The following is a 26,617-nucleotide window of genomic DNA, read 5'->3' on the forward strand; positions in this document are numbered from 1 at the left end:
ATCTGAGGTGTGACTGCTGATTCCAAGTCAGAACAATAAAATCCCATATAAGAATCCCACAGCCCTTTCTAGAATGCCGACTGCCTCTGCCTGGCTATGTCAACAGTTTGTGTAATAAAGGATTGTATGGGTCTAATTGAGCCTTTTATACAACTTTGTCTTGTGGGATTAAAAATGGCAAACCAGACATATATATGCAAGTAATATTTTTAAACTGATGATTAGACTAAAAGACTTCAATCAAACCTGTCTGTACTACACAATATAGACAGTTATAACTAAAGCCCCTGCTGCCTATGCCTACCTTAGGTCTTACAATTAGTCACGAAAATCTTGGTTTGAGTTGTCATGAGATAGTGCAGGGTCTCTTAAATAGCAAGGTTTTAATTTTACTTTTAGCAACGGACTTGGAGGCTCTGCAGCTTCCTGGGACACCAGTCTGTCTGTGCCTGTGTAGTCAGCCTTCTCATTAAAAAGCACTTGGAAAAGTTTAAATTTAGAGAACTGGGTATAGAAATATATACTGTGACTGGCTGGATTGCAAAGAGGTTTGGGATTTCTTCCTTGGAATTTTTTTTTTTTTTTTTTTTTTTTTTAATTCGAGTTATTTTTTCATCTGGATTGAGGCTGGGAGTGACTTCTTCCTGGGATTGTGCATAACTGTCTTCCGCATTTTGCAATGGTGGACGATAATGCTGCCTCTCTAGAAAAGAGCTAAGACTTTTGTTTTACATTGCATTTACTGTGTACTTAGTTAATGCAGTTGTTATCTGATGATAGTTTCTTAAAAAAAAAAAAAAAAAAAAGAAGATACAAAAATCTAACAGTGTGCACGTTACAGCACATGTAAATACATTAAAAATTACAGCACATGTAAATAATCCCTGCCAATAAAATCCTCCAGAATCAGCAGCCTCAAAGAAGTCATGGGTGAACGTTGCTACTACTTTTTCTCCTGAGAGTATTTTCATTTGGACAAAATGCTCTACTGTGTGCAGTCTGATGGCTTTCCTGCAGTGTATCCTGGAAAGTTCTCATTTTGGAGTGAGAGTATCCTTCTTCTAAACCACCTATTACAGTTAAGCTCTAAAGGCAGTGCTGCCCTGTATATATTTATCAGACCCCTAGAGATCTCTTTTTATCTGTAGATGTCATTTTACCCAGAAGCAGCTTTGTATAATGAAACTTGCACAACCATATCTGAAAGTAATGTCAAATAAATGTGGTTCCAGACCCCAGAACTGGGCTATTACTTTAAATTAATCACCATTTTAAATCTGAATGGAAGAAAAGGACAAAAAATAACCCAAAATAAGCTTTATTGCAAGAAAAGTGTCATCTTACTGATACAAATGTTCAAGAGAAAGCTTTTTTTCTTAAAACATCTCTTTTCAAAATCCCCAAACTCAACAAAAGAGAAGAAAAATCACTGAGTTTTACTTGGCATAGTCTTTGGTCAGCACCTACATGCAACTGGAACAATCCTGGATGTGCTTTGGCTATTTTCACATGTGAGATTCTGTTGCATGGCCACTTACAGGCACCAGCTGTCACAGAAAGCACCATTGAGACATACACTTAACACATGACAGTACAAAATGTAAAAAGAAAAAAAACCCACCTCACTAAAGTAAACTAAAACTCAAGTCATTGTACAATCACCTTTCTTACAGAACAAGCTATGATAAAATGAGGCATGTATAACTACAGCATTAATGGTATTTCTAACAAATGAAACTTCAAATACATAACTTGCCTCGCCTGCACTGCAGTAATTAAGTTTGCAGGTATGGCAGTCCTGACACAGCACTCAGGGCTCAGGAAATGCACTCTGGTTTCAAGCCATCACGAAACAGAGTGAAATATTGTCTTCTAAGTGACATTTCCTTCAGCTGCCTGCAGGAATTAATGCCAGTTTGTGAAGCCCTCTTTCTGAGCATGAGGTGTGGTTGCCTGTGTTGGCTCGTGAGGTCACTGTGGAAAGGGCAGCACAGTTCGGTTCTGCAGTTCTAAGTGGATTAAAAACAGTCCAGGTATTTTGCTACAGGGCTTGTGCATCGTCCACTATTTGCTGTGGGTGACTCAGAACACAATCCCATTGAGCTGCTGAGAAATAAGAGCTCTGTAGAGACTGATATTGTGATACTTGTCCTCTATGACTTTTTTTTCTTTTTCTTTCTTACTTCTCATTTGCAAGAGCACTTTAAAATATCCTACTAGGTGAACAGTTTACAATATCCTACTTCAGAATAGCCTACAACACTGATCTTTCTGCTCTTGATATATTTTAGAATTATTTATATACTGTTTGGATGCTTGTCCAAGTAGAAAAGAAAACACCTTTCAAATCTACTTCTTTTTTTCTTGATTAAGAAAGTATCTCTAAATGTTATAGTTCAAATTTATAAAACTCAAGAAAAACAAGGAAGTTTCCCTTTTTGATTACATATTTTGGGGTTTTTTCATATATTACTGAATTAAAAATAAATAAACTTCTATAATTTTTTTTCATTAGTAACTATAGCAAAATACCCAAAGTGTTACAGACTGCGAACAAGAAGAAGAATAGCTCACATTTTTATGCCATTTAGTGTCATATGATGACTTCTTGAACTTTAGCTTTTTTAATACACTTTAAATAGAGATTATATAAAAGATACAGTAACCATGATTTGCCCTTGTAATAGAAGTTTTGGCAGTGGCAGAGTTTTAAGTCATCCTTCTGAAAGAGTAGTTCTGCAGTCTTGGCAGGATGGAAAGGAAGGGCTCTTCCCTCCTGCCTTCCTTCCCCAAAATACACTTTTCCAAAGCAGATTCACTTTGAAAAGCAGATGTTCCCGGGTACGTAGACAGAAGTGGCTGAAGAACAGGACCATGGCTAATAGAGGTGCACCCACAGCCTCACCCTGAGGGCCTCCCCTAGCTCCTGTTGAAAGTTGCTGTCCTCACGGCTGTTCTCCAGCTGCTCCGTCTCCTTCTCCTCGTACAAGGGCATGCTGGTGATCTCCAGGGCATGGAGCCCAGGCATTGCCCTGCCCCTCACGGCGTGCAGGTAGCTGGAGCCGTCCTTCAGGCGCATCTGAAAGGTTCCGTGCTCATTGCCATGTGAGATGATGTAGCGCACACGCCGCCTGAGGGCCGGCAGCAGCTCCAGGATGTGCTCCCGGCTGCCCAGCCTGGACATGTCCACTCTCACCTTCAGGGGACTCTCTGTGTCAAGGCTTCCCCAGCTCAGCTGCTCCAGCTTGAGGAGGAAAGAATGTATAGAGCAGGAGAGAGGAATAATCAGGATAATTAATAGTTTTTGCCTCCATTCCATACAACACACCCTGTAAATCCTAAAGGCATCAAACAGGCCTTAACAAGGAAAACAAAAATAATCTTCAGATTATTTTGAGAACCTGTTTAACTTTATGCTTGCAAAGAGGCCATGTAGAGGAGTGTTACGAACAAGCCTTTGAGATCACTTAAAATATCATCAGGGTATCAGCGAAAGCCAGATTTAATTTTCAAGGCCTAACAAGGATTTCTCAGATCTCATTGCAGTCTAGAAAAAATGAGGAGGGAATGCATCACAAGGAGAAATGTGTGTTTACTTGTTTACACACAAGACCCACAGTTAGTTTGTATGTTCTTATGATCAACAGAAATAATACAGAAATGCATTTCACAAGACTGAATGGAAATTCCCCGAAACCCTCGCTGAAAATTCCATACTATACCAGTATGTAGTGCAACTAATAAATCATAGTGAAAATAAGGAAAATTTATGGACAGGAGCAAGTAATGCTGTAAATAACTGAACTCCATAGATGATGACAGCGATTAAAAAGTGTTTCTTTTTTCACATGGTTTATGGATGTCATTGTTACTGCCTAGAAAGTTCTAGAAACTCACAAGGTTAATGGTATTTAGAAAGTGAAATAACAAGATGTAACAACTAGAAACTAGATATGAGTTCCTGTAACTTACCCTTATAAGACCACAAAATGCAGCAAGAAAAAAATTAAATCTGAAGTGTAATTCTCTAAAAACTTCATCAATTCTGTAAATATTGGACTTCCATCAACCAGATGTAATCCCACACCTCTATGAGCAACTATGGAACAAACATCAAGACTAAAATGATCTTCTGCAAGGAGATCTGTTTAGCTGTCCCAGACCATAAACACTGTCCAACCTCCTCCTGGCAGCAGAACATGCTGAAGACATGTCCAGTTTCCCAGGTCTCTGTAATTAAAAGAGAACTGTTCCCCTGAATGTACTCTGAGGAACTAGACTGCATCTCAAACTACAAAAGAATCTTTGCAAGCTTTAAAATCTTCATCCTTTCACAGCTGTTGATATGTTTCTTATCATCAATTTATTACTGCCAGCAGGACCTAGCTGAGGCAGAGGGAGAAAAGAGATTCTCACCATTGTATGTCGCCTGTTTAAAGATTCCCTCCATTTACTACTGGTGTCCTATCTCTGAAAATACCTCGAAAAACATTACAGTGCTTTTTTATCCTGGTACATACAGTGTTAGCACTTCTCTTCTTCCTGCTGTATTTTTTGGAGTAGCCATTGATTTTGCACTCGTAACACACTTCAGGGGACAAAGCATTCTCTTTATCAGCATCTCCATCCAGGGGCAGGTACTGGCCTTCGTTAAATCCCATACCTGAGACACAGTGTCTGTGGAATGAAAACATGTTTTAGTTACTCCTTGCAGTTTTATGAACTGTCCCTGCTAAATGGAGTGTTGTGTAAGTACAGTGTCTGTATCCCCTTCCTTGCTCTTTCCTCAGAAGGAGGGCCGTGCATTAATTTTCTTCACACTAGAGTGGCTTACTGAGGGAAATGCAAATGCTGGCTGAAGGCTTTTAGCCTGATCTAATTTTCATTTACAAGTTCTACAGAGAAACTGAACAAAGTCAGCTTGCCCTGAAGTTTGGGGACTACAGAATTTACCCATTATTCTTTACCAGAACAATGTTGATTTCTGTTTAATGTTCTGAATTGATCACTGATACTTAAACCCCTTAATTATCTCAGTACACATGGTACCTATTGTTATGCATTATCAATCCCCACTGAGCATGTCTTTGAAGGAATTCATGTGCTGATACTGGGGGAGAAAGCAGAACTCATTGTTTAACATTACTTATATGCTACATTTAGAATTAGTATCATGTTGCATGTACAGACATTTTACTTTATTTTCCAATTTCTGGATATTTTGTACAAAACTAGAAAGGACTTAGCAGCTTGTCCTTCATTTGCACCTCTGCACCTTCTGAATGTATCTTTGGTAAATAGCTGCATGGACAAACTCACCCTTGTCCAACTCTGTAATAGCCAGGTGGGCAGCCACAGAGATAACCACCCTCAGTGTTGGAGCAACCATAATTGCAGGGGTTCTTGGCAGAAGAGCACTCATTCACATCGTGGCAAGCATGGGAGAACTGGTCATAGGAGAACCCAGATGGGCAGACACACCTGAAACTTCCCAGGGTGTTGTAGCAAGAAGCCGAGCCACATGTGTGAGGATTGGAGCATTCATTTTCATCTGGTAAACAAACACAAAAATATTGGTATTTTCTATTCTGGGAAAACAGGTCAGCATGATGCAGCTAATAAATCAGAACATCTGCCATTCCCCAGGGCTCTGCTACATCCTTGACCTCATCATCCCATAAAGACTTGGTTTCTGAAAGAGAAAAGGAGTATCACCTTCACTTGTGGGTGTTAAGATACAGAGAAGATGCCACCCTCCAGTCAGTGTGACTTGATTTGGTTTCAGGAAAAAGAAAAAAAAAAAGAAAAAAAAAAAAAGGTTATGGTATGGAAAGTCCTGTTTTGGTAGTTGGTATCATGGTTATTTTATTTCTCTATTGAAGGTATTTCTCTAAAACCTGTAGGTTTTCCTCACCAAGTTATCCTCACCTCAGTTTTCCTCACCAAGGCCACTAATGAATGCCTTGCCACTCCTGCCTGCAGTCACTTGGAGGGAGATTCTTTTGAGGACTATAATTTACAGAAACTTAAGCTGCTTTGGGGTTTTGTGGGAGCCGTTCATTATGCGTTCTGTCATTCTCACTCCAGTCCTTTGCTTTCTTTGCTGAAGAGCAGTAGTAAGTCAGGAGTGATCATGGTGATTGGGATTTCAGAAAAACTATCTACTGTGCTACTTAATGTTAAAATAGGTAGAATACATTTATTTTTATGTACAGAATCAGGATAGTATAATCAGCCTAAATGAAATGTATGGCAGGGCTCACAGTCATGCTCTGATTATGATACCACTGACAGAAAACCATGAAAGCAAACCTGAAAAGGTAAATATTTTGTAACAGTCTTTGTGAACAGCACTGGATGACAGTTTCTGTGTGTATTGGTTTATATAAAAAAAAGAGAATTCCCCCATTTCATTTTGTATATGATATAGCTTAGTTTATGAACCACAGAAAATAAGTGATGGATTGAATGAGCTAAATCTAAACAGAACTCCTGAACTTCCTAATTTGTCCCATTCCTTGCATAAAGAACTAATGCTGGCCTTAAGATTGTAGTTTGGAGGTAGGAAACCTTCAATGGTTTAGTTGATTTTTTTTCTCAGCATTTGCTTTACATGCTATTCTGTAGAATTCTTAATTTGCTAATTATTTTTTATGCCTTTTTGGTTTTTTTTAAATGACAGGTATGCTTTTTTAATGCTTTTTTCCTCAGCAGAGGTATTTACATTGAAATTTTCAGGAATTCAATGAACATTCAGTGATGGGGATTTTTCACAGAATAAACAGGTCAGAATTTAGACCCTTCCAGGAAAGCTAATTGGCACAGTGAGTTTCAAAAGGCTGAGCAAGTTTTCTTGCTACCTCCTGTCATTGATTCACATTGGGAGTAGTAAGTGTATGGAAGGAGTGGGAGACAGATAAAAAAGATTTTTGTATGCACCCCCTTTGTTCTGCTCATTCTTGCCCTTGCCTGGTATTGACCCTATAAACAACAGGGATACATTTGCTATTTAAATGCATTCTCTGCTGTTTGTTTGCTTACCAACACACTGATTCCACTGGTAGTGCTGGATAAATCCCTCTGGGCACCCACACCTGTATCCACCCAGGATGTTCTGACAGCCATGCTGGCACCTATGATTTCCATCACATTCATCCACATCTGTGCATTCAGGAAGGAAGCAGAGCATTACACAGGATTACAAATGCTGCCAAACACTGGTAGATAAGAAGTTTGTTATGACCACCCAGCCATGTGCTTTCACAGCCCAAGAAGCCAAATCTGTGCTGGGCTGAGCCCCAGCGTGGGCAGCAGGGGAGGGGGGATTCTGCCCCTCAGCTGAGACCCCACCTGCAGAGCTGCCCCAGCCCAGGGGCCCAGCACAGGAAGGAGCTGGAGCTGCTGGAGCCAGGCCAAAGGAGGCTCCAGGATGAGCAGAGGGATGGAGCAGCTCTCCTACAAAGACACACTGAAAAAGTTGGGGTTGTTCAATCTAGAGAAAAGAAGGTTTCAAGGAGATCTTAGAGGCCCTTCCAGTACTGAAAGGGGCTACAGAAGAGCTGGAAATGGCACATAGTGATGGGACAAGGAAGGATGGCTTTAAGCTGAAGAAGGGTAAATTTAACCTGGATATATGGCAGAAATTCTTCCCTGTGAGGGTGGTGAGGCCCTGTCACAGGTTCCCAGAGAAGCCTTCCAGAAGTGTCTAGCAGTGTCCAAGGCCAGGCTGGATGGGGCTTGGAGCACCCCGGGACAGTGGAAGGTGTTGATGACTATGGCAGGGGGTGGAATGAGATAGGCTTTAAGGTCCCTTCTAATTCAAGTAATTTCGTGGTTGTATGACTTACAACAGAGAAGCACAGTTGTACAACAGAAGGACCATGCAGGTTGCTCTTTTGGAAAGCCTGGAAGTCAACTAATGTTCAGTTCTTTACATCAATAATCTGATTTGAGCTCTTGAGCCTTTCAGTACTCAAATTTGGAGAACAAACACTATTCCTGGTAATCCCACACACTGGTTTAGTGTAATGCTTAGAATTTGAGGGGTTTTGTAATTTCAGTTTTAAACCAACGCCTTAGGGACAAGCTTTCAGTTTCCTGATACATACTGTAGTGTTTGAATGTCAAATTTGGATGTCTTTGCAATTGAAAATAAAAAGCAACATAAAAAGTCTCTGAGACAAGTGTTAGTGAAAGGAGATAGCCACAACCATCCCACCCTCCAAATTCTAAAAGCTCAGACATCTTAAATTGTATCTGCTATAAGAAATAAGTAAATTATAAGCAACCTAATTTTTAAGGTACAGTATGCAAGTCTAGTAGAAAATAAAAAAAATAATTATTTGTTTTATAGGCACACCAGGACATATCCACTTTGTGAGAACAAAGTAAACTGACAGGAAATGCTAGTAAAACTTCTAGCTGTGTGTATTCTGTACTGCTGTTCTACAAATAGGCTCTAAATATTAATTCCTGTTTTAAATGCTCTATCAGAAGTGTTGGTATTTTGAAAGTCATAAATTTCTTCATGTATGCTCTTGCATTTTTAATTCTCAGCAGCCAGGTGGCCTTGTACTGCCTTTTATTTTCTTCTCTGCTCAGTAACTGAGGCCCACTGAGAACTCTGGAGCTCCAAAATCGAGATGTCCTGACTGAGGCTTCCCCTTGGGCCAGTAGAGAGAGATAAAGCTCATCAATATAACCTGCATTTTAACTGTAATAATTAACTTTCTGAATGCAGTGAGTTTGCCTTCTCAGTGTATAACTGTGGTAGGAGAATTAAGTATAGAATTTGGAATCTAATTTTAGTCCACCCTCCGGTGGACATTTAGAAGTAGCCAGACTGAAAACTGTACAGAGATTCTGTTTAGACATACAAGGACATAAATGTAAAAAAGCCCCACAACTACTTTTAGATGCAGAAACCTATGTGAAGTTGAAATGAAAGCCTGAAAACAACTGTTGAAGAGTTCAACTAGAGTCACCTTTTTATCCAAATTTCTGTAAAAATTACTCAAAAAAGCATATTCTTGCATATGCTTTTGTTATACTTACAATTAGTCTAATACCTTCCAATTTCTTTTTGTAATTACTTTTACTATGGCTGGTGCTCTGTTTTCTCTGTCTTTAATATCAAATGGTTCACTAGAAACTGAAATAAGGATTCCCACCATAGAAAAAATCTGACTATTCCTAGTTACCTTCACAGTTTAATCCAGTAGAATCCAGAGAAAATCCCCTTTGACATTCACAGGTAAAACTTCCAGGAGTGTTTTGGCAAATTCCTTTTGATCCACACAGTGATGGATGAGAACCACATTCATTGTTATCTTCAAAATACACAGGAGAGAAGGTTGGTTTTCCTTGTGGCATGATGTTAGACATGTTCATATAACATAAAAATACAATCCACAGAGATGAAACATTTTCTTTTGTAGCTTCTCATTTTTAAATGCCAGGTGAACTGGAGACTCATGCAGAGCTATGAGTAATTAATAAACTGGAAGTGCTAATGGAAGTTCAGTTGTGATATGAGTGTGGAAGAGCAGGCATGTAACTGCTGATATTGGAAAAATGCTGGCCTTTTGTGTTAGCTGAAATAAAACAGTTTCAGTTGGCAAGATTTATACACATGCTTAAGATCCTAAGACATCTGTATCTACTAAAAAAAGAAAATGTAGTCTGGTTTTGGTTAACTACATTTTAAGTGAGTTTTTAATAATTCACCCTTTTGTCTCCATGTGGTTATACTTAGAACATAATAACATATATAAAGTATGTACAACTCTTTACAACCAAGAAAACAGAAACAGTGAACAGACTGGATACACTAATTTTTCTTTAGCTGTGATTGCTGCTTTTCACAATCTGTTTTCTGCCCTCTTCACACTATTGCTCTCCATAAAAAGCACAAGAGATAACGGAGAATGCTGCTCTTACAGAAAAGCTTATGAAAGAAAACCAGTGTTTTTCATACCAATGCAAGCTGTATGATGTTGGGTAAAACCGGGTGGACATTTGCATGTGAAGCCGCCAAGGGTGTTGACACAGAGAAACTGACAGTTGTGTTGTTTGGTTTGACATTCATCAAGATCTGCAAGTAAGAGATGTTGTCTTAGAAGAGTCAACAAAGAGGAACATTTAATCAAATTTGATAAAAACATCATACTTCTTAACCAATTCCTTTTAAGTTAAGTTGTAATCAAATTAAAAGTTACCGTGTATAGCCTTCTTACCTTTACATGTCTTTTCATCTTCCTGAAGGACATAGCCCCGGGGACATGCACACTGATAGCTCCCTTCTGAGTTCTTGCAGATAAAATTACATGGTCTGGGAGACTGTGAGCACTCATCAAGATCTAAAGAGAGGAAAATTTTAAGTCATCTTTTTGTCCTCATCTCTCTGACAGAAAGATGTTTGCCACACAGCATAACATTTTAGAGAAAAATGCTCATAGAACAAACGTCCCCATTCACATTTACTCAGGGCTCCTATTTCTTTCTCTACGAATGTGTTGCTGTGGAGTTTATATTGGGTTGCCATTACCATGACAAACTGTCTTAAAGGGGTAATACACTAGAGTGACAGTGGCACTGGTATTTTCATCTAAGCAATTAGATGAAATATTTACTTTTTGGTATACTACGGTATAATTGGACCTGCAAACCAACAAAAAAGTGGGAAAAATACAGACCATGAAGTATTGAGCTGGTTTGTCACTTAAAGTAGTTACACAGCTTTAACCAATTTCAGTGATCATACTATTGCAGGAATATTGCGAGCAGAGCTTGTTCTTCAATTTCCCCAAATGAAATACAAAACCAGAAATGCATATTAGGAAAAGAAATAAAGGACATGAAATACAAGAGATAGAAAGAATGGTTTGCTATAGGGATTTACAAAGACCGGTACATCACTGTGTAACAACTAAAAAATAAATGATGGTTACTTAACTGATGAATAATTAATGAATCTTACCATTACACGATGTGCCAGTTATATCAGTGGTATAGCCAGCTTTGCAAAAGCACCGGAAGGAGCCCATGGTGTTAATGCACTGCCCATTCCTGCACAGGTTTGGCAGGACCTTACATTCATCAATATCTGTATAGAAATTATTAAGTATGTCATGTCCCTGTTTTAAATTCAACTTTATTCTTCTCTTCCACTTTTGCAGAGTTCCTCATCATCATGCTTCTAACAGGAACTTTCTCCCTTCTCCCTCTTTAAAAATGGATCTGAATGCAAAGCCAAACATCTTTCAAATCTCATTAGTGTTCTTTGCACCAGCACATTCCTGCTGTTTCACTGGGTACTCAGGTTCCAGTTTCGCTAACTCCAAATACAAACCCCATACAAGAGAATTTTCTTACAACTACTTCAAAAAATTATCACCCACATTAAAAAATACACATTAGCTTCTGCTTCCTGTGTGGCAATAGTACCTGCAAAGCATGGTGAGATCATTGTTAAGGAGATGGTTGTTGCTTTTGCCATGTGTCCAGCTTTTCAGCAACACAAAAGCTGTGCGATCATTTCTAGCTTTTAGTTACTGCTTGGTACTTCCAATCAGATCCTAATCCTGAAAACTCTGCACAGTTCTTCTGTTTGCAGCTACTGTGAAATGTGTTTTTAATTTTTGGTCTCTTGGCACTATTTGAAAAATCAAACTGTTGTTTAACAGGAAATTCTCCAAAGGAACTTCAAAGAGAATTTTGCATTTTCTTAAGCATGCAAGCATATTCTTTTCCCCCTTTCTGCTTCCTTTTATCTCTGCAAATACCTCTTCCATCTGTGGTGTAGCCTGATCCATGTGGACAGAGCTTCTTGTACTGGGTGGTTCCAGGGAGGGGGCAGAGCCTGCACTGGTTCCCCCAGCCCCGGCCCCCGTCACAGCAGCACTCAGATCTGGTGACAAAGTTCTGGCTGCTCGAAGCCATCTGGCACATGGTCTGCAGAACTTCAGCAAAGCAAAACCCCTGACGATTATCTGTAAGGAAGGATAGAGGTTGGAATAGAGAAGGAGATAAAGATCTGCTCCACTAAGCATCTGGTATTATTCTGACTCTCTGTCAACACATGCAAGCAGCAGAAGGTTATCAGCTACCATGAAGTCCATCTTGATTTAGCCTTTCAGAATTGTTGTGTGTTCTGGTGATATGCTGCCATTCCAAATATATCCAAGACATTCCTAATGTTCACTATCTGCATGAGCTGGGTAAGAGTTTTGCTTGTGGGAAAGTTGTGCCCTTGGTAGTAAAACAGGCTGTGGGCAAAACTGAGCTTCCACTTCAGCTGCCTATGCTGTGTTTGGATTTGAATGATTTATTTGGGCTTAGAAGTTTGTTTTGTTTGTTTGTTTCACTGGCTAAAGTTACACATTTGATCATCTGTAATTACTCTGCTGTGGCTTAAATAAAAAATCATTACAACTTGAAAGTGTATATGCAACTCAGAACTTTTTCAGTGGTACTCCTAGATTTTGTTGGGGAAAAAAAATAGAATTGTATGGCTTTATTGTGAGTATGCCTCTGTCTAATTTTATTTTAATTTTTAAACCTTTTGGTTAACACCTGTCAAAAAAGAAACGGGAACAAAGCTTTGAAGTCATGGGGCTCCTACAGGTTTCCTTCAAAGAACTGAGGAGAAAAGAAATACCAGTTTCCAGCACTAACAGAAACTCCAAATCTTGTCGCCTGTCTTATTTCTTGATTAAAATGGAGATATTGTCAGTTACTGATCTGAGAATGCTTACGTTTTTAAATGAAAGCTTTTATTTTTTTTTTCTCTCAAAGCTAGTAGTGATCCCTCAGAATGTATAAATGTATCAATACTCAGCTGACCTTCTCTTTTTACAAATTAGAAAAATTTGTACCTTTCTTACATGAATTAGGCAAAGGCAAACTTTGGCTTTAGAAAAGACTTAATTTGTCCACCTGGTAACTTAACTGTTTACATCAAATAAAGCTGTCCTCACTGAAAGTACCAGTTCTGTGAAACAAAGTATTTGCTGTAGTAATTTACAAGACTGCAGATTTCTGTTTCTCAGACAGGGATATTGCACCTGTCTTTAGGGACATTATGACCTGAAGAACACATAAATGCTTTGTCCCCAGTTTGAGATGCGGAACGAATTTTAATGTGAGCAGAATATAAAGGTTTCCACAATGTATTTAAAACAGTGTAATCTGTGACTTAAATGCTCATGCTGTAATTCAGAAGAAATTCTGTGTTTCTGCCAGATACATTTTTCATTGTAATTTCTAATCCAGGAATCCCGAAAAGAAAAGCAGCAAAAAGCAAACCTTCCCAAGGCAGAAAATAAGAAAAATACATATTAAATATAGGAAAGCAATAATGACCTCCAAACAGGGTATTTCTTTGGCATTAATAATTGGCTGGGGGTTAACAGACTGCAGTTCTCTTTTCCCATCTGGTTCTAATCCTTAGGAAAATACTCTGCACTTCAGTGTTACTGCTTAGCCATGAAGCCAGTGCACTCCTCAAGACAATTTACAGGGAGCTGGTTTTATAGTAATGGTGTAAGATAATTATGCTTTTTTTCATGCAAGAATACTAATAAATACACTGTTTCGGTACTGTATGTACACTTAAACACTGGTCAAGAAATAGTAAATTTTTGCAGTTCCATCTGACTCCAAAAATGGGAATGATGAATTTTGTAGTGCAAATGACAAATATGAATGTATTAAAAAGAAAATACAGGTTGACTAACAAAAACCCTCCATCAGCATTTAACATGAAGGCCTGCCTCAAAAAAGAAAAAAAAAGAAAAAAAAAAAAAAAAAAGAAACAACTTGCAATTTTCTGCTAAAATCATAGTATTTTATGTCTGAATTAAAAGTACAGAAAAGTCAGATGCCTAGTTGCCATACAGTGCTTAATATCACGTTCTGAATAAGCAAACACTCAATTTTACTCTGCATTCATTTTTGAATTGTCTCAAGGTAACTAAATTCTCCTTCTTTAAAGATCTGTATTTTCTCAACATGTATTTCCTATGGAATTAAGATGCTTCTACATGAGGCCTGATTGCTACAAGCAACTCATTCCTATAATTATTTAATAATATTTAATAGTATTATTTAATATTGTATAATTATTTAATTAAGAAGCATAATTACTTAATTTCTGTAGATATGACAGCTGTTAGGTATTCAGAAGCCTAATTTTCTCTCTGCATTTACACTCTAATGTGAGATGAAATGTGTACAAAAGAGACATTTACCAAGACACTCAATGCCTGATGGACTTGACAGGAATCCTTCGTTACATTCACATCTGTAGCTCCCAACAACATTCACACAATGGCCATTTTCACAGACACCTGGCTTGGAGTGGCACTCGTTCTCATCTTTAAAAAAATTATATAAGTACTAATAAAATTATAACAGAAACAATAAGAACAAAAACAAAACATCATAACATCAACAACAATCACAATAATTCATTACAAGAAAATTTATCAGATTCTCTAGAATACATTAAATATTCCATGTAGTATTTGAAAAATATTTTCAAAATGTGGAAAAATCAACTGATTGAGCCTGGAAAGGGCCTTCCATGGAATGTTATCCTATTCCATTCCTTCTGTACTTTATCACAGAAAAAAAGATTTAATGCTGCACAGCTTATAAAAAGGCAGAAAACAAAGCAGAGCAAGTTCCAGTCACAACATTTAGCTGGTAAGTAGTATTTAAATAAAATTGGAATACATGCATGATTCGAGTGACAAATCTTCAGAAATCATCAAGAGTCTCTGAATACATTTGATCTCTCCTGCAATAAGTCATATTTCAGTCCACATAATTTTTTCCTGAAAGTCTACAGTCTTCATGTGTTTTCTTCCACGGTTAATGGCATACATACTGTAAGCAATTACAGGTTTTTTAGATGCTTAAAATAAACCTCAGAAAAACCCCGGGTTTTTTAAAGGCAGAATGACGTCAAAAAATAGAGACAAAATTCTTGTTAATACAGATTATTTTCCCTAAAATAAAGAAATCATAAAGATACCTAAAGATCTCTAAAGGAGAGTAGCCATTCTCTTGCTTAAGGAATATTGCTAGAAAATACTTCCATTTAAAACATTCACTAAAATGGGTAATTTTTTGCTCCCCAGAGAATTTTGGAATGGTCCTGGGTTTTCTTCTATATACCAAAAGAAAGCACGATTTTCTAAAATATAGCTATTGTCTTCCCCTCAATTAATTGAGTAAATTATGGAGGAAAGGTGTTTGTTTACTTCTAGGACAGGGAATTGTTTTGAACTATGGCAGTTTCCATATCTTTTGTTCTTTATGTCATTTATAGGTAGTTACAGAATCTTAAGTCTTAATTCTTTAAAGAAGTGACACATTGTCTATACTAATGCTAAAGGAAATGTAAATTTTATTTATGAAAATCTTGCTTCCTAACCATAAACCGAGGTCTCACTTGTTTAGCAAATTAATTTTTTATATATAACAACTGTCTGACAACTTGTGGATTTAGTTGTAGAGCAATGAAGATTTTATTCTGAAATCCCTATTAGTCAGCTAGAACTCCCACTGAAACAAAATAGAAAGTTTAAGATTGTTGTGTTCCTCTGAGGAATGGTTTTTCCCCTCAGAGTCCCCCTGAAGCCTGTGCTATGTAGTTTAACTCTTCTTCCCCATCACACCTACTCCTGACCCTCTTGGCTCAGGGCCAATATCTTTCCTTGGCCCAAATCTAGATAAACCCCTGTCTCTTCCTGTTCTCTCTCTCTTCTCAGGCTCCTGGAACATCACATCGAGAATGAAGCTTGGATGGAAGCCTGGGGGTGAGAGCCACACTTTTGAAATCTTTATTCTGTCTCTATGAAATGTATTTCCCTAAAACCCCTGAACAACTGAGCTAGCGAGAGCCGGGGGGGTGGCTAGAGGGAAGTATATTTTCATAAGATGTTGGGAATCATTAGATATCTTAAATGTCCTTCATGAATTGTTATTTTCTGATTTTTTAATATATTTGTCTATGTCTATGTTCATGCCTATGTTTATGTTCACAAACACATATAATTTTTTATCTGTTTGACTGTGTATATTCCACTAGATACCTTCTTCCCTTTCTAAGCTTTACCTGTGCATCCTTCTCCGTCAGATCTCTGGATCATCCCTGGAGGACAAATGCACACAAAGGTACCAACCAGATTTTTGCAAATCATGCCTCTTGATTCACAGTCATGGAGACCTTCAGCACACTCATCTAGATCTGGAAAAAAAATACATATATTTTGTGTTCGAACTTTCTTCCAGCAGCTTCAGTTCCTGAATACAGCTTCAGAAGAAAGGACATACAGGCTTCTCTAAGTAAAAAACACTGAAGGAAAAGTCCAAAATCTATGACTATTTGCAGTTATCTTGATCTTTGTGAGCTGTATCATCTTCTTGTGTTAAAAGACGAATTTCACCATTGTGACATTCTTGGCTTTGCAGCCCTTCTCAAGCGTTACACTTGATGACAAAAACACTGAATATTGCTTTTTTTGAGTTCTGAAAGCAAATCATCACCTGCTAGGCTGTTTGCTATATTCCACTGAGAGGATGAATGCAAGTGGCACAGAAATATTTGGATTATGTGTTGGTGATGGAAGGTGGGAAGAAGTTTATACATCAGTCATTACCTTTGCACATCTTTTGGTCTTCCCTGAGTTCATATCCCACTGGGCAGGTGCACTCATAGAAACCGTAAGTGTTTATACAACGAAAAGCACACAGCAAGGGGTTCTGAGCACACTCATTGATGTCTGAGCAGAGAGAAACAAAACAGTCATTCTCTACTAAGTTTCAAAACAATCACCAAGAAGGTTTTATTACATCTCTGCTTCTCTTTTCAGCTAAAATTATCAGAAAGGTGGTAATTCAAACCATTAGCTTTTGAGTGACTAGAGAAAATTGAACAGTACTCCGCTTAAGAATAATGGCATAGTGTATATATATAGAACTACTTGAGCTTAGTATGGCAAGTTATGGCACACCTATTTCAGATTTTTGTTACATGTTCATATTTCCAATTCTTTTGTGTGATGAGAAATGTCAGCTTTAGAACGCAAACTAATTATGATTCATAAAATAGAACATTTGTGAGAACGCCCCACATGGGGCACTCCCATTGAGTCGAAGTCCTGTGATAAACTTAGAAGCTCTGCTTAAATCAATTCAGATTTATTTTCCAATTACATATTTCAAAGCACAGAAACTTTATTTTCCTCTGAGTTATTACAGCATAAAAGACATGGCTAATAAAGTAATTTGAATACTGATGACTGGAAAAAAGCCAAAGGGAAAAAAAAAAAAAAAAAAAGAGGACATTACCTTCACAATTCATCATTGGGCCTGGCTCAAATCCTTCATGACAGTGGCACTCAAAGCTGCCAACCACATTGGAGCATGTTCCGTTTCCACAGGGGTTGCCAATGGAACATTCATCTGTATCTGTACGTAATGAATAAATGCAGAGTGAAGAGAACTGGGACAAGTTGTGTTTTAAATTAGAGGGTTCCAATTCCTCTAACTGCACACACCTATGCAATGCACTCCTGTGAAATCCAAGTTGTACCCCATGGGGCACTCGCAGCGGAATGATCCATCAGTATTGATGCAGTGACCACTGGAGCAAATTCCTGGGCTTTCAAGGCATTCATTGACATCTAAAAAACAGGAAGATATTAACAGACACTCAGCCTATGTATTTCAAGTCCAAAGCATTTTAAAAAAACCTAAACACCCTGTTTTTCTTGAGCCATGCATTTCAGAAAGTGTTTTTTTAACACAATTTACAGATGAGCCTCTTGTCACCAGCAGCTGTGAGGAGTAAACTGTAACATTCTATAATATCCAAGTATAGTTTTAAGTATTAATACTTCCTTTTTGTATTCAGAAGAATACCTACCTTCACGTGTATCATCAATTCCAGGAATAGTTCCATGACCATATGGGCACAGGTCCTGAAAAGCAACTGTAGAGATACATTTTTTTTAAAAAATTAGAAGTGAGAGACAGAATCATGACAGATGGTTAAAGCCATCCAAAAAGGATACTAGGTCAGGTCTCTACGGAGCAAAGCCAAGAAATCAGTATTTCTCTTTATCTGTGGTTTCTTCCCTTTAATTTTACTCCTTTTGCTGACTTGAAAAATCATTCTAGAAAAAGACACTGAGAACAAATGCCAGAAAGACCTCTCTTTCCAATAACCAAAAAGTACAACACAAATGTGCTCGTCCTTTTCCCCCAGCAAAAAATCTTGAGTATGTACCTTCTTCTTCCTTTGGACAGAGCTCACAAGGATCACCCCATCCTTCTCCTGGCATTTTACTACAGCAACACTTGGCCTTTGAGGTGTTGAAAGCCTTTGGCACTGAGCACTTCCCACTCTCAAAATTGGTGAAACAGAAGCTCTGACGAGTATCTACGGGAAGAAAACACAGTCATGCAGATCTAGAACCTTCTTCCCAGTCAGATGATGACTGTCTGCCCTGAGAGAAATAGTCTAAGACCTGTATTTTTCATATATTTTTAGAAGTACTTGGAAATCCTTGTAAAGATATAAATTGGAAGGGGATTCTACAGAGTATGTTATCTTTTCAACTCAGTTATTACATTCCTGATCTATGAACTTACCAAAGCACCTCCGCCCATTTTCAGACAGCACAAAACCTGTGGGACAGATGCACTGGAAACCTCCTGGGGTGTTCGTACAGGACCCAAAGAGGCAGATGTTGGGATCCTCGTTACACTCATTAATGTCTGTAAAGCAGTGGAGAAACCTTCGTCATAACCTCATTTGCTATGAATTCCTTGGTTAAGGAAGACTGTTTATTTATTGATTGATTGATTGTTTGATTCAACTGAAGCAGTTTCCAATGAAGTGCCCAAGAGATAAAGTAGCTTGTAGGTTTCACTGACCACTTCAAATTAGAGTTTCTCACTGGCATGCACCTTCTTTTCTAAATACCATTCTCTGTTCTTCCTTATATTCAAAATATAAACATTAAATAAATTCTTTCAGAATATATTTCCCATAGGAACAATTTTTTTTTGTAAGCATAGAACATCCAAACATTATTTTTTAAAATCTGTATGTTGGGGCTTCTTTTTACTTAAAAGTTGTACTTATTACTTCCTGTCAGATTCTGGGACTGAATCTAGCTAGTTATTAGTAGAGTAACACCTTTTACTGTATGCCCAGATTTATACTTAACAATCTTTTACTGCCACTCTCATTGTGTTATTTAAAATGTATTCCTGTTTCATTGAATTATCTATATTATTATTACTGTAGTAATATATTATAATATAGTATATAATATATACTGTAGTAATATATTATAAAGACAGTTAAGATTTATTTTTTAGTAGCAGTATTTCATTAAATACTATAATAAGTAATTATCAAAAGCATGAGCCAAAGTATTAGTATTTAGTGTAAATAGCAAGTGTCCATAAAATTGTGCAGCTCAAACAGCATCAGGTGTACATCCCCCATTGATACAAAGAACAGCCAAAGCAGGAAAATAATATGTTAAGAGACTCTTAATTTTTTATATCTATTATTCAAAACTATATTTTAACTTATCCTATTCTGCAAATACTAAAAGAATATATAAGCCACCTTGCTAAGGTAATTTTTAAATGTAATTATAATCTGATAAATTTTGAGATGTATTTTAATAATCTTTAAAGTACAACCCTTTTTGCATCTTTCAGTAAGGAATACTGAAAAAATGAACCATCACAGAAGCCTGTGGTTATATAAGCACTCTACAATAAAAGCCACACTGAGCTTAACCAAAGTTACAGGAAGGACCAAGGCTCTTTCCATGAAAATTAACTTCATGGATGCTGAATAATCAAATTTGTTGGGCCATTTTTGCCCTCATTTACTGAATTCTCTGCTGTACTGAGTTTTAGAAAACTGCCCTGTTTTCAGCAGGTAAGAAAACAACGGAAATGCAATCTTTATTATTTGGAAAATGTAAGTGGAACAATGGAAGAAATTGGGAGTAGATTCTGTGATGTAACTTCTGAAAAATACTACCTTGAGTCCCATTTTCAGAAATTGCTATTAGGTACAGCACATGGACAAACCACTGAAGCACAATCTGGCATTTGACTGCAGTAGCTTCCCACAGACAGGCTCTCTCTGTGTGAAGCATTCTAAGTCAGCTTATTTCAGAGAAAACGGTAAATAATTTCCAAGCTGCTGTGATAGCTGTTAATATACAAAGCTCAGCAATTCAGCTGCACAGGACAGGAAAATCGCACTTTTGAAGCGCTCATTATTACTGCAAATGAATGGTTTAGTGCTAAGACTCTTTCTGTGGCCATGATGGAGAGGAGACTAGCCAGATTGTGGAAGTAAACAAGTCTTTTCCACTTTATTCCTCTGAAACGGAAGGGAATATATCACATGGATAAGTGAAATCTAAGAATATATCTGTGGCCCCAGTTGTTCTGGTTTCTCCTGCATATATATACACCATGAGCTCACAAAACAATCAGCCACTGCCAACCTTCATATCACAGACAGAAAAAATGGATTCTCATGAAGCTGTTTCTATACAACATCAATAGAGAGTAATGGGGAACATCTGCTACAAGGGCTGTCAAAATATTAATCTAAGCTTTAGTACAATCACATGTGATAATCTGGGCATCTCCTAGGAGCTCTAGCTTCAGATTTTCTGGACACATGGCAGAATGACAAAAGAATGTAAGCAAGCCCCTTTCTTTCAATTTGGGCAAAAATTGGTCTAGCAGTCACTGATGCTCTCAAAAACATAGATTCTAAGAAGGTACTAAAGTGGCCATAAACAGCAACACTCCTTGAAAACCAAAAGCTTTCATTATTTTATATTCATGACCGTAGAACTGTAGGTAATTTGAATTCACCTCAAACATAACTGCTAATATGGAGTCAACAGCTGCCAAAAGAAATCATGAAGTTAGCAGACAAATTGAATATTGGTGGCATGATACAAGTGGCTGAGAGAACTCTGGAGCTTAGAAAAATAAATCCCGTTCAAGACAAAAAGTTCAAAATGGTTTCTGTTCCTGCAGCCACAAAGATTAGGTGGCGGTAAGTCAAATCTTAAATGCCTAATAAATTCAGTGTCCCATGTTTTGCTCTTTTGCAAAAGGGAGGTGTAACTTGGATTTATTTCTTGTTCTTTTGTTTCTTTGCCACAGCAAATCTTAGTTCAGTGTGTGACATTCAGCTCCTGAATGGCATTCAAGGCTTTAAGCAAGAACTCTATGAACAAACTAGAACATAAAAACTGGTGACAGGTCTGCTGTATCCTCCTTCTCCTTCTGGGAATCTCAGCACCGGAGAGGCATTATTATACAAAAGGCAAAATCGGAAAATGGTTTTTAGAAGAAACTGATTTAATTGATTGCTCCTATAAGCACCATAATTTTATCAAAATTCTTAAACTTCATTTCCCTCTGAAACCAAATGCTTAGTTCATGCACAGATTGCCAATAATTACCTTCTGTAAAAATTACATAAATACAGTGAGCATATCTGCTTTATGAATTTTATTTTTGAAAAGTGACTGAAAGATAAAATACTTCCTTTTAAAAATGTATTTTTGTTTTCATTAATGAAGAAATCAATGTTCAAAATAGAGTGCAATACAGTACAAAATATTCTTCTGCCTTTCTTTTCAGACCCTCTTCCTGAAGACTTTTCATACCTATGCCCTGTCACTTTGATTTTAAGCCACGAAAAATTCACAACCATTAGGGTGTGCAACTGCTTTCCACCCAATTAGAATCACATACAGACTCTTAAATTGCTCAGGAACAAGAGTTACAACTTGCCTTACCAATACAACTTTCACTTTTTACTTCATATCCTGGTGGACAGATGCACCTGAATGATCCTTCTAAATTTTGGCAGGTACCAGGAGAGCACGAACCAGGCAGCGCCACACATTCGTTGGTATCTTTGGGGAAATCAAGAAAGGTTTAGAATCCTGTAATTCTTATGCTAACAAAAAAAGAAAAAGACTGAAGGGTTTTGTACTAATTTTCCTTTTCTAAGGCAATTGATTGATTGAAGATCAACAACTATCCCAGAAAAAGCCTGTTACTTCTACTGTGTTTGCATTTAAGTCACTATCATTCTCTTTTGATATTTAGATATTCAGACTGTGTTGCTTCCCTCTACATGGGAGCTATTAGTTTATTTCAGCTCATCAGTACTTGAACATCATACACACATGCATACATACCAACACAATTCTTGCCATCCAGGGTAAGTTCATATCCTTCATTACACAAACATTTGAAAGAACCAATTTCATTGAAACACCGTCCATTTCTGCACACCTGACCAAAGAAGGAACTGCACTCATCAATATCTGATAAAAAAAATAAAAATATCAAAATTGGACCTAAGAAGTGAGAATTGAGTCCCAACATATTACAGTATATTATAACCACACTCAAGTTTCAATACTTAGTATTTCCGTGGAAAAGGTGTATTTTGTAGCAACAAAAAATCAGCCAACAGCTGATGGAAAGTAACTGTCACTGGAGAATTAAGGTGCACGTTCTAATTAAACCACACTTTTTTTTACAGGGTATTACAGTTTCCAGGCTTATAGCATTACCTCAGTTACTGCATCTGGAGATACTCAATTACTCCTAGGGGACTGCATGACACGAAGTCTACCAACAGAGGAGAAAATGTTACATGGGGTGTTCTGGATTTTATCTGGATCCAAATGCACTTGAGTTTCCTCCTAAAAACCCATCCCTGCCAATCTCAAGTTTTGGACTATGTAATTCACTTTCTACAGGATGATTTTCTCCCTTAACAGCTCTGGAAATGATGTTTTAAAATGCTTGTTATTTTGCAGGGTTACTTCAGTAATGCAGTCTTAAAGGAATGCTGCATAAGGAAAAATATGGATGAGGAAGAATAAATTAAAAGGATATTGGAGATGCATCGTGCTGTAAGAACAACTTGTACTTTGCAGCACATTCTTATTGCTTTAATTTTTTCTTTCCTGGACAAGAAGACAATTTAAAATGCTTTTAAAAAGATTTATTAGCTCTCTCCTGAAGCTGAAGGAACAATTAGACTTTGTTTTGTCCTCCTTCTGTAGCAGGAAGGAGTGTAAAACTTCCTACTTTTCTTCGCTTGTGTTCTGCACAAGGGGGAAGATCTTGAGGTTTATTAGCCTGTTTCTCAGCCCAGGAAGGTGTTGGTTGCTTTACCACAAGAACCCAGGAACTGAAGTGGCCCAAACTACAAACCAGATATTCTGGTGCCCTGTGCTTTAGAGCCTGTGTCAACCCTGCATAACTTTGCTTGTTTTAGGAGAGCAGTTCTGGCAGGTCTAAAATGAGCGAAGTTATGCAGATCAGCTGTCCTGGCTTTCTTATTGCTGGTCTGCTTCTTCCTTCTAGCTCTGTGCAAGAGTCAAGCAAAACTGTGAAATAAAAGAATTATTTTAAATTCATGAGGCAGAACTGGTGAGATAGAACAGGTGGTGCCTGTAGCCAAAGATGTGTTGTAAACACCAAGGAAATCTAAAAGAGTTGAGAGATGCATTAAAACATCAGTGAACTGAAAGTTACCCCAGTAGTCCAAATATTTAGCATAATATTATATTATCTCAATTGGCTGTAATTAAAAAACACTTTTAATCAGTTTAAAACATGACAGTAAGGATTAACGTCTAGGGCAGGTAACAGCAGAAACTACTGCACTCAACTTTCTTCACACTCTGACACCTCTTCTGTTTAACTACACACTGTCCTCCTTGGCATGCCAAGCCAGCAACAACAAAAATAAAAGCTCGGGTTAGGTCTCTTACCCACACAATCATTATTATGAGTTAATTCAAATCCTGGATAACACAGGCAGTTGTATGATCCAACTGTGTTCTTGCAGGTTCCATTTCCACATGGATACTGTTCACATTCATCAACATCTGCAAGGAGAGACAAACTGCATGTGGGAACTGGTTTTCTCAGGTATAGGTTAATGAGTGGTCTAGGTTAATGAGTGGTCTGTGCACAATTGGAATATCCTAAAATTTGGTCCTTCATTTCATCTGTCACATTATGTGTTTATGCTATGGATTTTTACAGCTTCTCAGTACACAGAGGAAAATTATACATGATGCAATTTTGTGTGTATTTTAAAATAAAAGGTACTGTTACATGTAAAAATAAAGTGTGTGTGTGCAGTTATCTGAAGGCATTCCATCTTTTTTTTCCCATTTCTTAATTTCTGTAACATATACAAGTGATTAGGACTGAGTACAAAGGATTTAGCATCGCAGCCCTGGAATGATCAATTGTTATGTATGTATTTTACATCATGTTATGTATGTATTTTACATCAGAGCCCATGAAAAGCTGTTGAAAATGCAATTCAATTTCCATAAGTAAATGGATAATGTCCGTATCACATCTAGAATTACAAAGACTGCTTACAAACTTTTGAAAACATCCATTTTTAAAAGGCACAAAAGATCAGTGTCTCCTGCCATGTGTCACAGTAATTTCTGGAGTTTCATGGGGATTTGGAAACTACTGAGATTTTGTCCTGCTAGTTCTTCAAAATTTTGCTTCATCAAAACAGGTCACTTTCCCAAATATCCTCCTCAGATAGTCTGACTAATGTGATTTAGTTTAAATATGACCAGACTCTAGGCATACATGAATATGTACTACAATATGAATACATATAAAATATCTGTTTAAAATTGAATTGCATCACCTTTTCATTTTAAAACCCTGTAGAACCAATTAAAAACTAAAAGAACAAGATAAACATTCTCATTGTTCAATCTTATTTCTTATATAATTTCTATCATGCCATCATTTTCACATGAAATTAGTATAGTTTAAAAGGGGGATTCTGTTTATTAAATGACACATGAACTCAGCAGATTTAAATAAGTGAAAAATGTGTAGTTTTAGTTCCCAGTTCTATCACTCTCTGATATGTCCTATAAAACCCTCTGTCCAATAAGCCACTATGATGTGTTTCTGGGGAATTGTTTCTTCAGTAACATGGAGCTCTCTCAGAAATGTTTTGTTCTGAGTTTTTTTTTCCTTCAAATTAATTTATCCTCTCCAAGGACAACTTCACAGATTTTATTAAAAAAAACCTCCCAGAAATGCGTTAATCAGTTTTACAATATCAGTATAACTTACTGAAAACATTAGATTCATCCTCTCTCTCTACAAAGAGCTCACAGCTGAACAAATCACACACAGAAAAGTATTTTCTCTCCATACCCATGCACATAGTCTGATCTTGGGATGCCTTGAAGCCATTGTGACATACACACTGGTAGCTTCCCTGCATGTCCACACACAAACCATGACTGCAAATGTTAGGAATTTCCAGACATTCATTGCGATCTATACCAAAAACATAAAACAGATGGTGCACGTTACTGACATCCATTATATCCGCCTTTTACACAACAATGTTTTTACAATCTGTTGTTATGATTAAAACCAGGTTCAAAATTATCTGTAAGTAAATCTAATTCGTAACAGACCTTCATTTTACAGGAAGTGCTTGCCTACACACCTTGAGGATAAAACTACTGTCAGGATTTGGCTGATACCTAAAAAATGTCGTTTAAGAATGTCACCCAGTCTTTTCTTTCCTTTTACTGAGAAATGTGGCTATAAAGCTAAACAGCAGAATGAACAAGGTAACAGAAAATAAAGGATGCTGAAGAAATACACGCATACCATTGTGAGGTAAAAACAGAAGAGAAAAGTCATCTGATTTCTTACCAACACAGGCACCATTGGGTGACAGTTTAAAGCCAGCAGCACATTCACAGCGGTAGCTCCCAGGGCTGTTGATACAGTCAGCATTTCTCTGGCAGAGGTTGTCCCCATTGCCACACTCGTCAATATCTGAAACACCAAGAGTTCAGACATCAGAAACCACTCCTCCCTCAGATTTACACTGTACTGTCTGTCTGTGCAAAAGGAAACATCAGTCCTCCACAAAACTTGAGCAGTCTGATCTCCAGCCTCATGTGCTGGGAATGCACACAAAAAGCAAAATCAACACCATTTCACCCATGTCACCTTTTGGATGAAAGAGGATCCCACAAATCCAACTTACCAGGCATCAAAGTAACTTTGCAAATTTGCAACTTCTCCCTAAAGAAATTTTTCTGGTAAAATAAACTTCCTCTTTGCCTTTCAACTGAAAAAATAAGTGGCACAGCTTGCAACTTTCCAGGTTGCACATGTTAGCACAAAATCCTCAGAAAAATGACAAAACTCCTACTGACTTTACAACTCACAAAACTTTATTAGCTTCTATGACTACTTCTGCCTCTAAAACTGTAGAAGAGACTCAAACTGGAAAAAAATCCAAGATAATTTTCTTTGAGGAATTCTAAGATCAAGAATTAAATTTTCTCAACAAAACAAAACAAAACAAAAGCATTGATTACCTATTTAGGAGCTTGACAGAAAACAATCACAAATTTTATTAAGTGTACGTGCATCTGTATTAAAGACAAGCACTTAAACAGATTTGTAACCTTGAGTCCTAAAAAAGGACACAATCTAT

At 37.4% G+C, this 26,617-nt stretch overlaps 1 protein-coding gene across 3 annotated transcripts in view; it reads right to left on the reverse strand.

Moving 5' to 3' along the window:
• Window positions 1-2,842: 2,842 nt before the first annotated feature.
• The window catches only part of FBN2 (fibrillin 2), a 144,848-nt gene continuing 121,073 nt past the window's right edge, over window positions 2,843-26,617 (reverse strand). For 2 of the 3 annotated variants that reach the window (XM_040090587.2, XM_040090588.2), the window contains exons 44-65: window positions 25,822-25,947; window positions 25,309-25,434; window positions 23,874-23,990; window positions 22,281-22,409; window positions 21,873-21,992; window positions 18,664-18,789; window positions 18,299-18,451; window positions 17,936-18,001; window positions 17,568-17,693; window positions 17,359-17,478; window positions 16,668-16,790; window positions 16,124-16,255; window positions 14,250-14,375; window positions 11,784-11,990; window positions 10,979-11,104; window positions 10,236-10,358; window positions 9,977-10,093; window positions 9,201-9,329; window positions 7,042-7,161; window positions 5,320-5,551; window positions 4,521-4,677; window positions 2,843-3,244 (exon numbers count right to left, since the gene is read on the reverse strand). In XM_040090587.2, the coding sequence (XP_039946521.1) occupies window positions 2,879-3,244; window positions 4,521-4,677; window positions 5,320-5,551; window positions 7,042-7,161; window positions 9,201-9,329; window positions 9,977-10,093; window positions 10,236-10,358; window positions 10,979-11,104; window positions 11,784-11,990; window positions 14,250-14,375; window positions 16,124-16,255; window positions 16,668-16,790; window positions 17,359-17,478; window positions 17,568-17,693; window positions 17,936-18,001; window positions 18,299-18,451; window positions 18,664-18,789; window positions 21,873-21,992; window positions 22,281-22,409; window positions 23,874-23,990; window positions 25,309-25,434; window positions 25,822-25,947 (3,167 nt within the window). In that variant the 3' untranslated portion in view covers window positions 2,843-2,878. Of the gene's footprint in view, window positions 3,245-4,490; window positions 4,678-5,319; window positions 5,552-7,041; window positions 7,162-9,200; window positions 9,330-9,976; window positions 10,094-10,235; window positions 10,359-10,978; window positions 11,105-11,783; window positions 11,991-14,249; window positions 14,376-16,123; window positions 16,256-16,667; window positions 16,791-17,358; window positions 17,479-17,567; window positions 17,694-17,935; window positions 18,002-18,298; window positions 18,452-18,663; window positions 18,790-21,872; window positions 21,993-22,280; window positions 22,410-23,873; window positions 23,991-25,308; window positions 25,435-25,821; window positions 25,948-26,617 lie in introns of all 3 variants that reach the window. The other variant, XM_040090586.2, reaches the window with a different exon arrangement.

This window comes from Hirundo rustica, chromosome Z (genome assembly GCF_015227805.2).
Source record: "Hirundo rustica isolate bHirRus1 chromosome Z, bHirRus1.pri.v3, whole genome shotgun sequence".
NCBI lineage: Eukaryota > Metazoa > Chordata > Aves > Passeriformes > Hirundinidae > Hirundo > Hirundo rustica.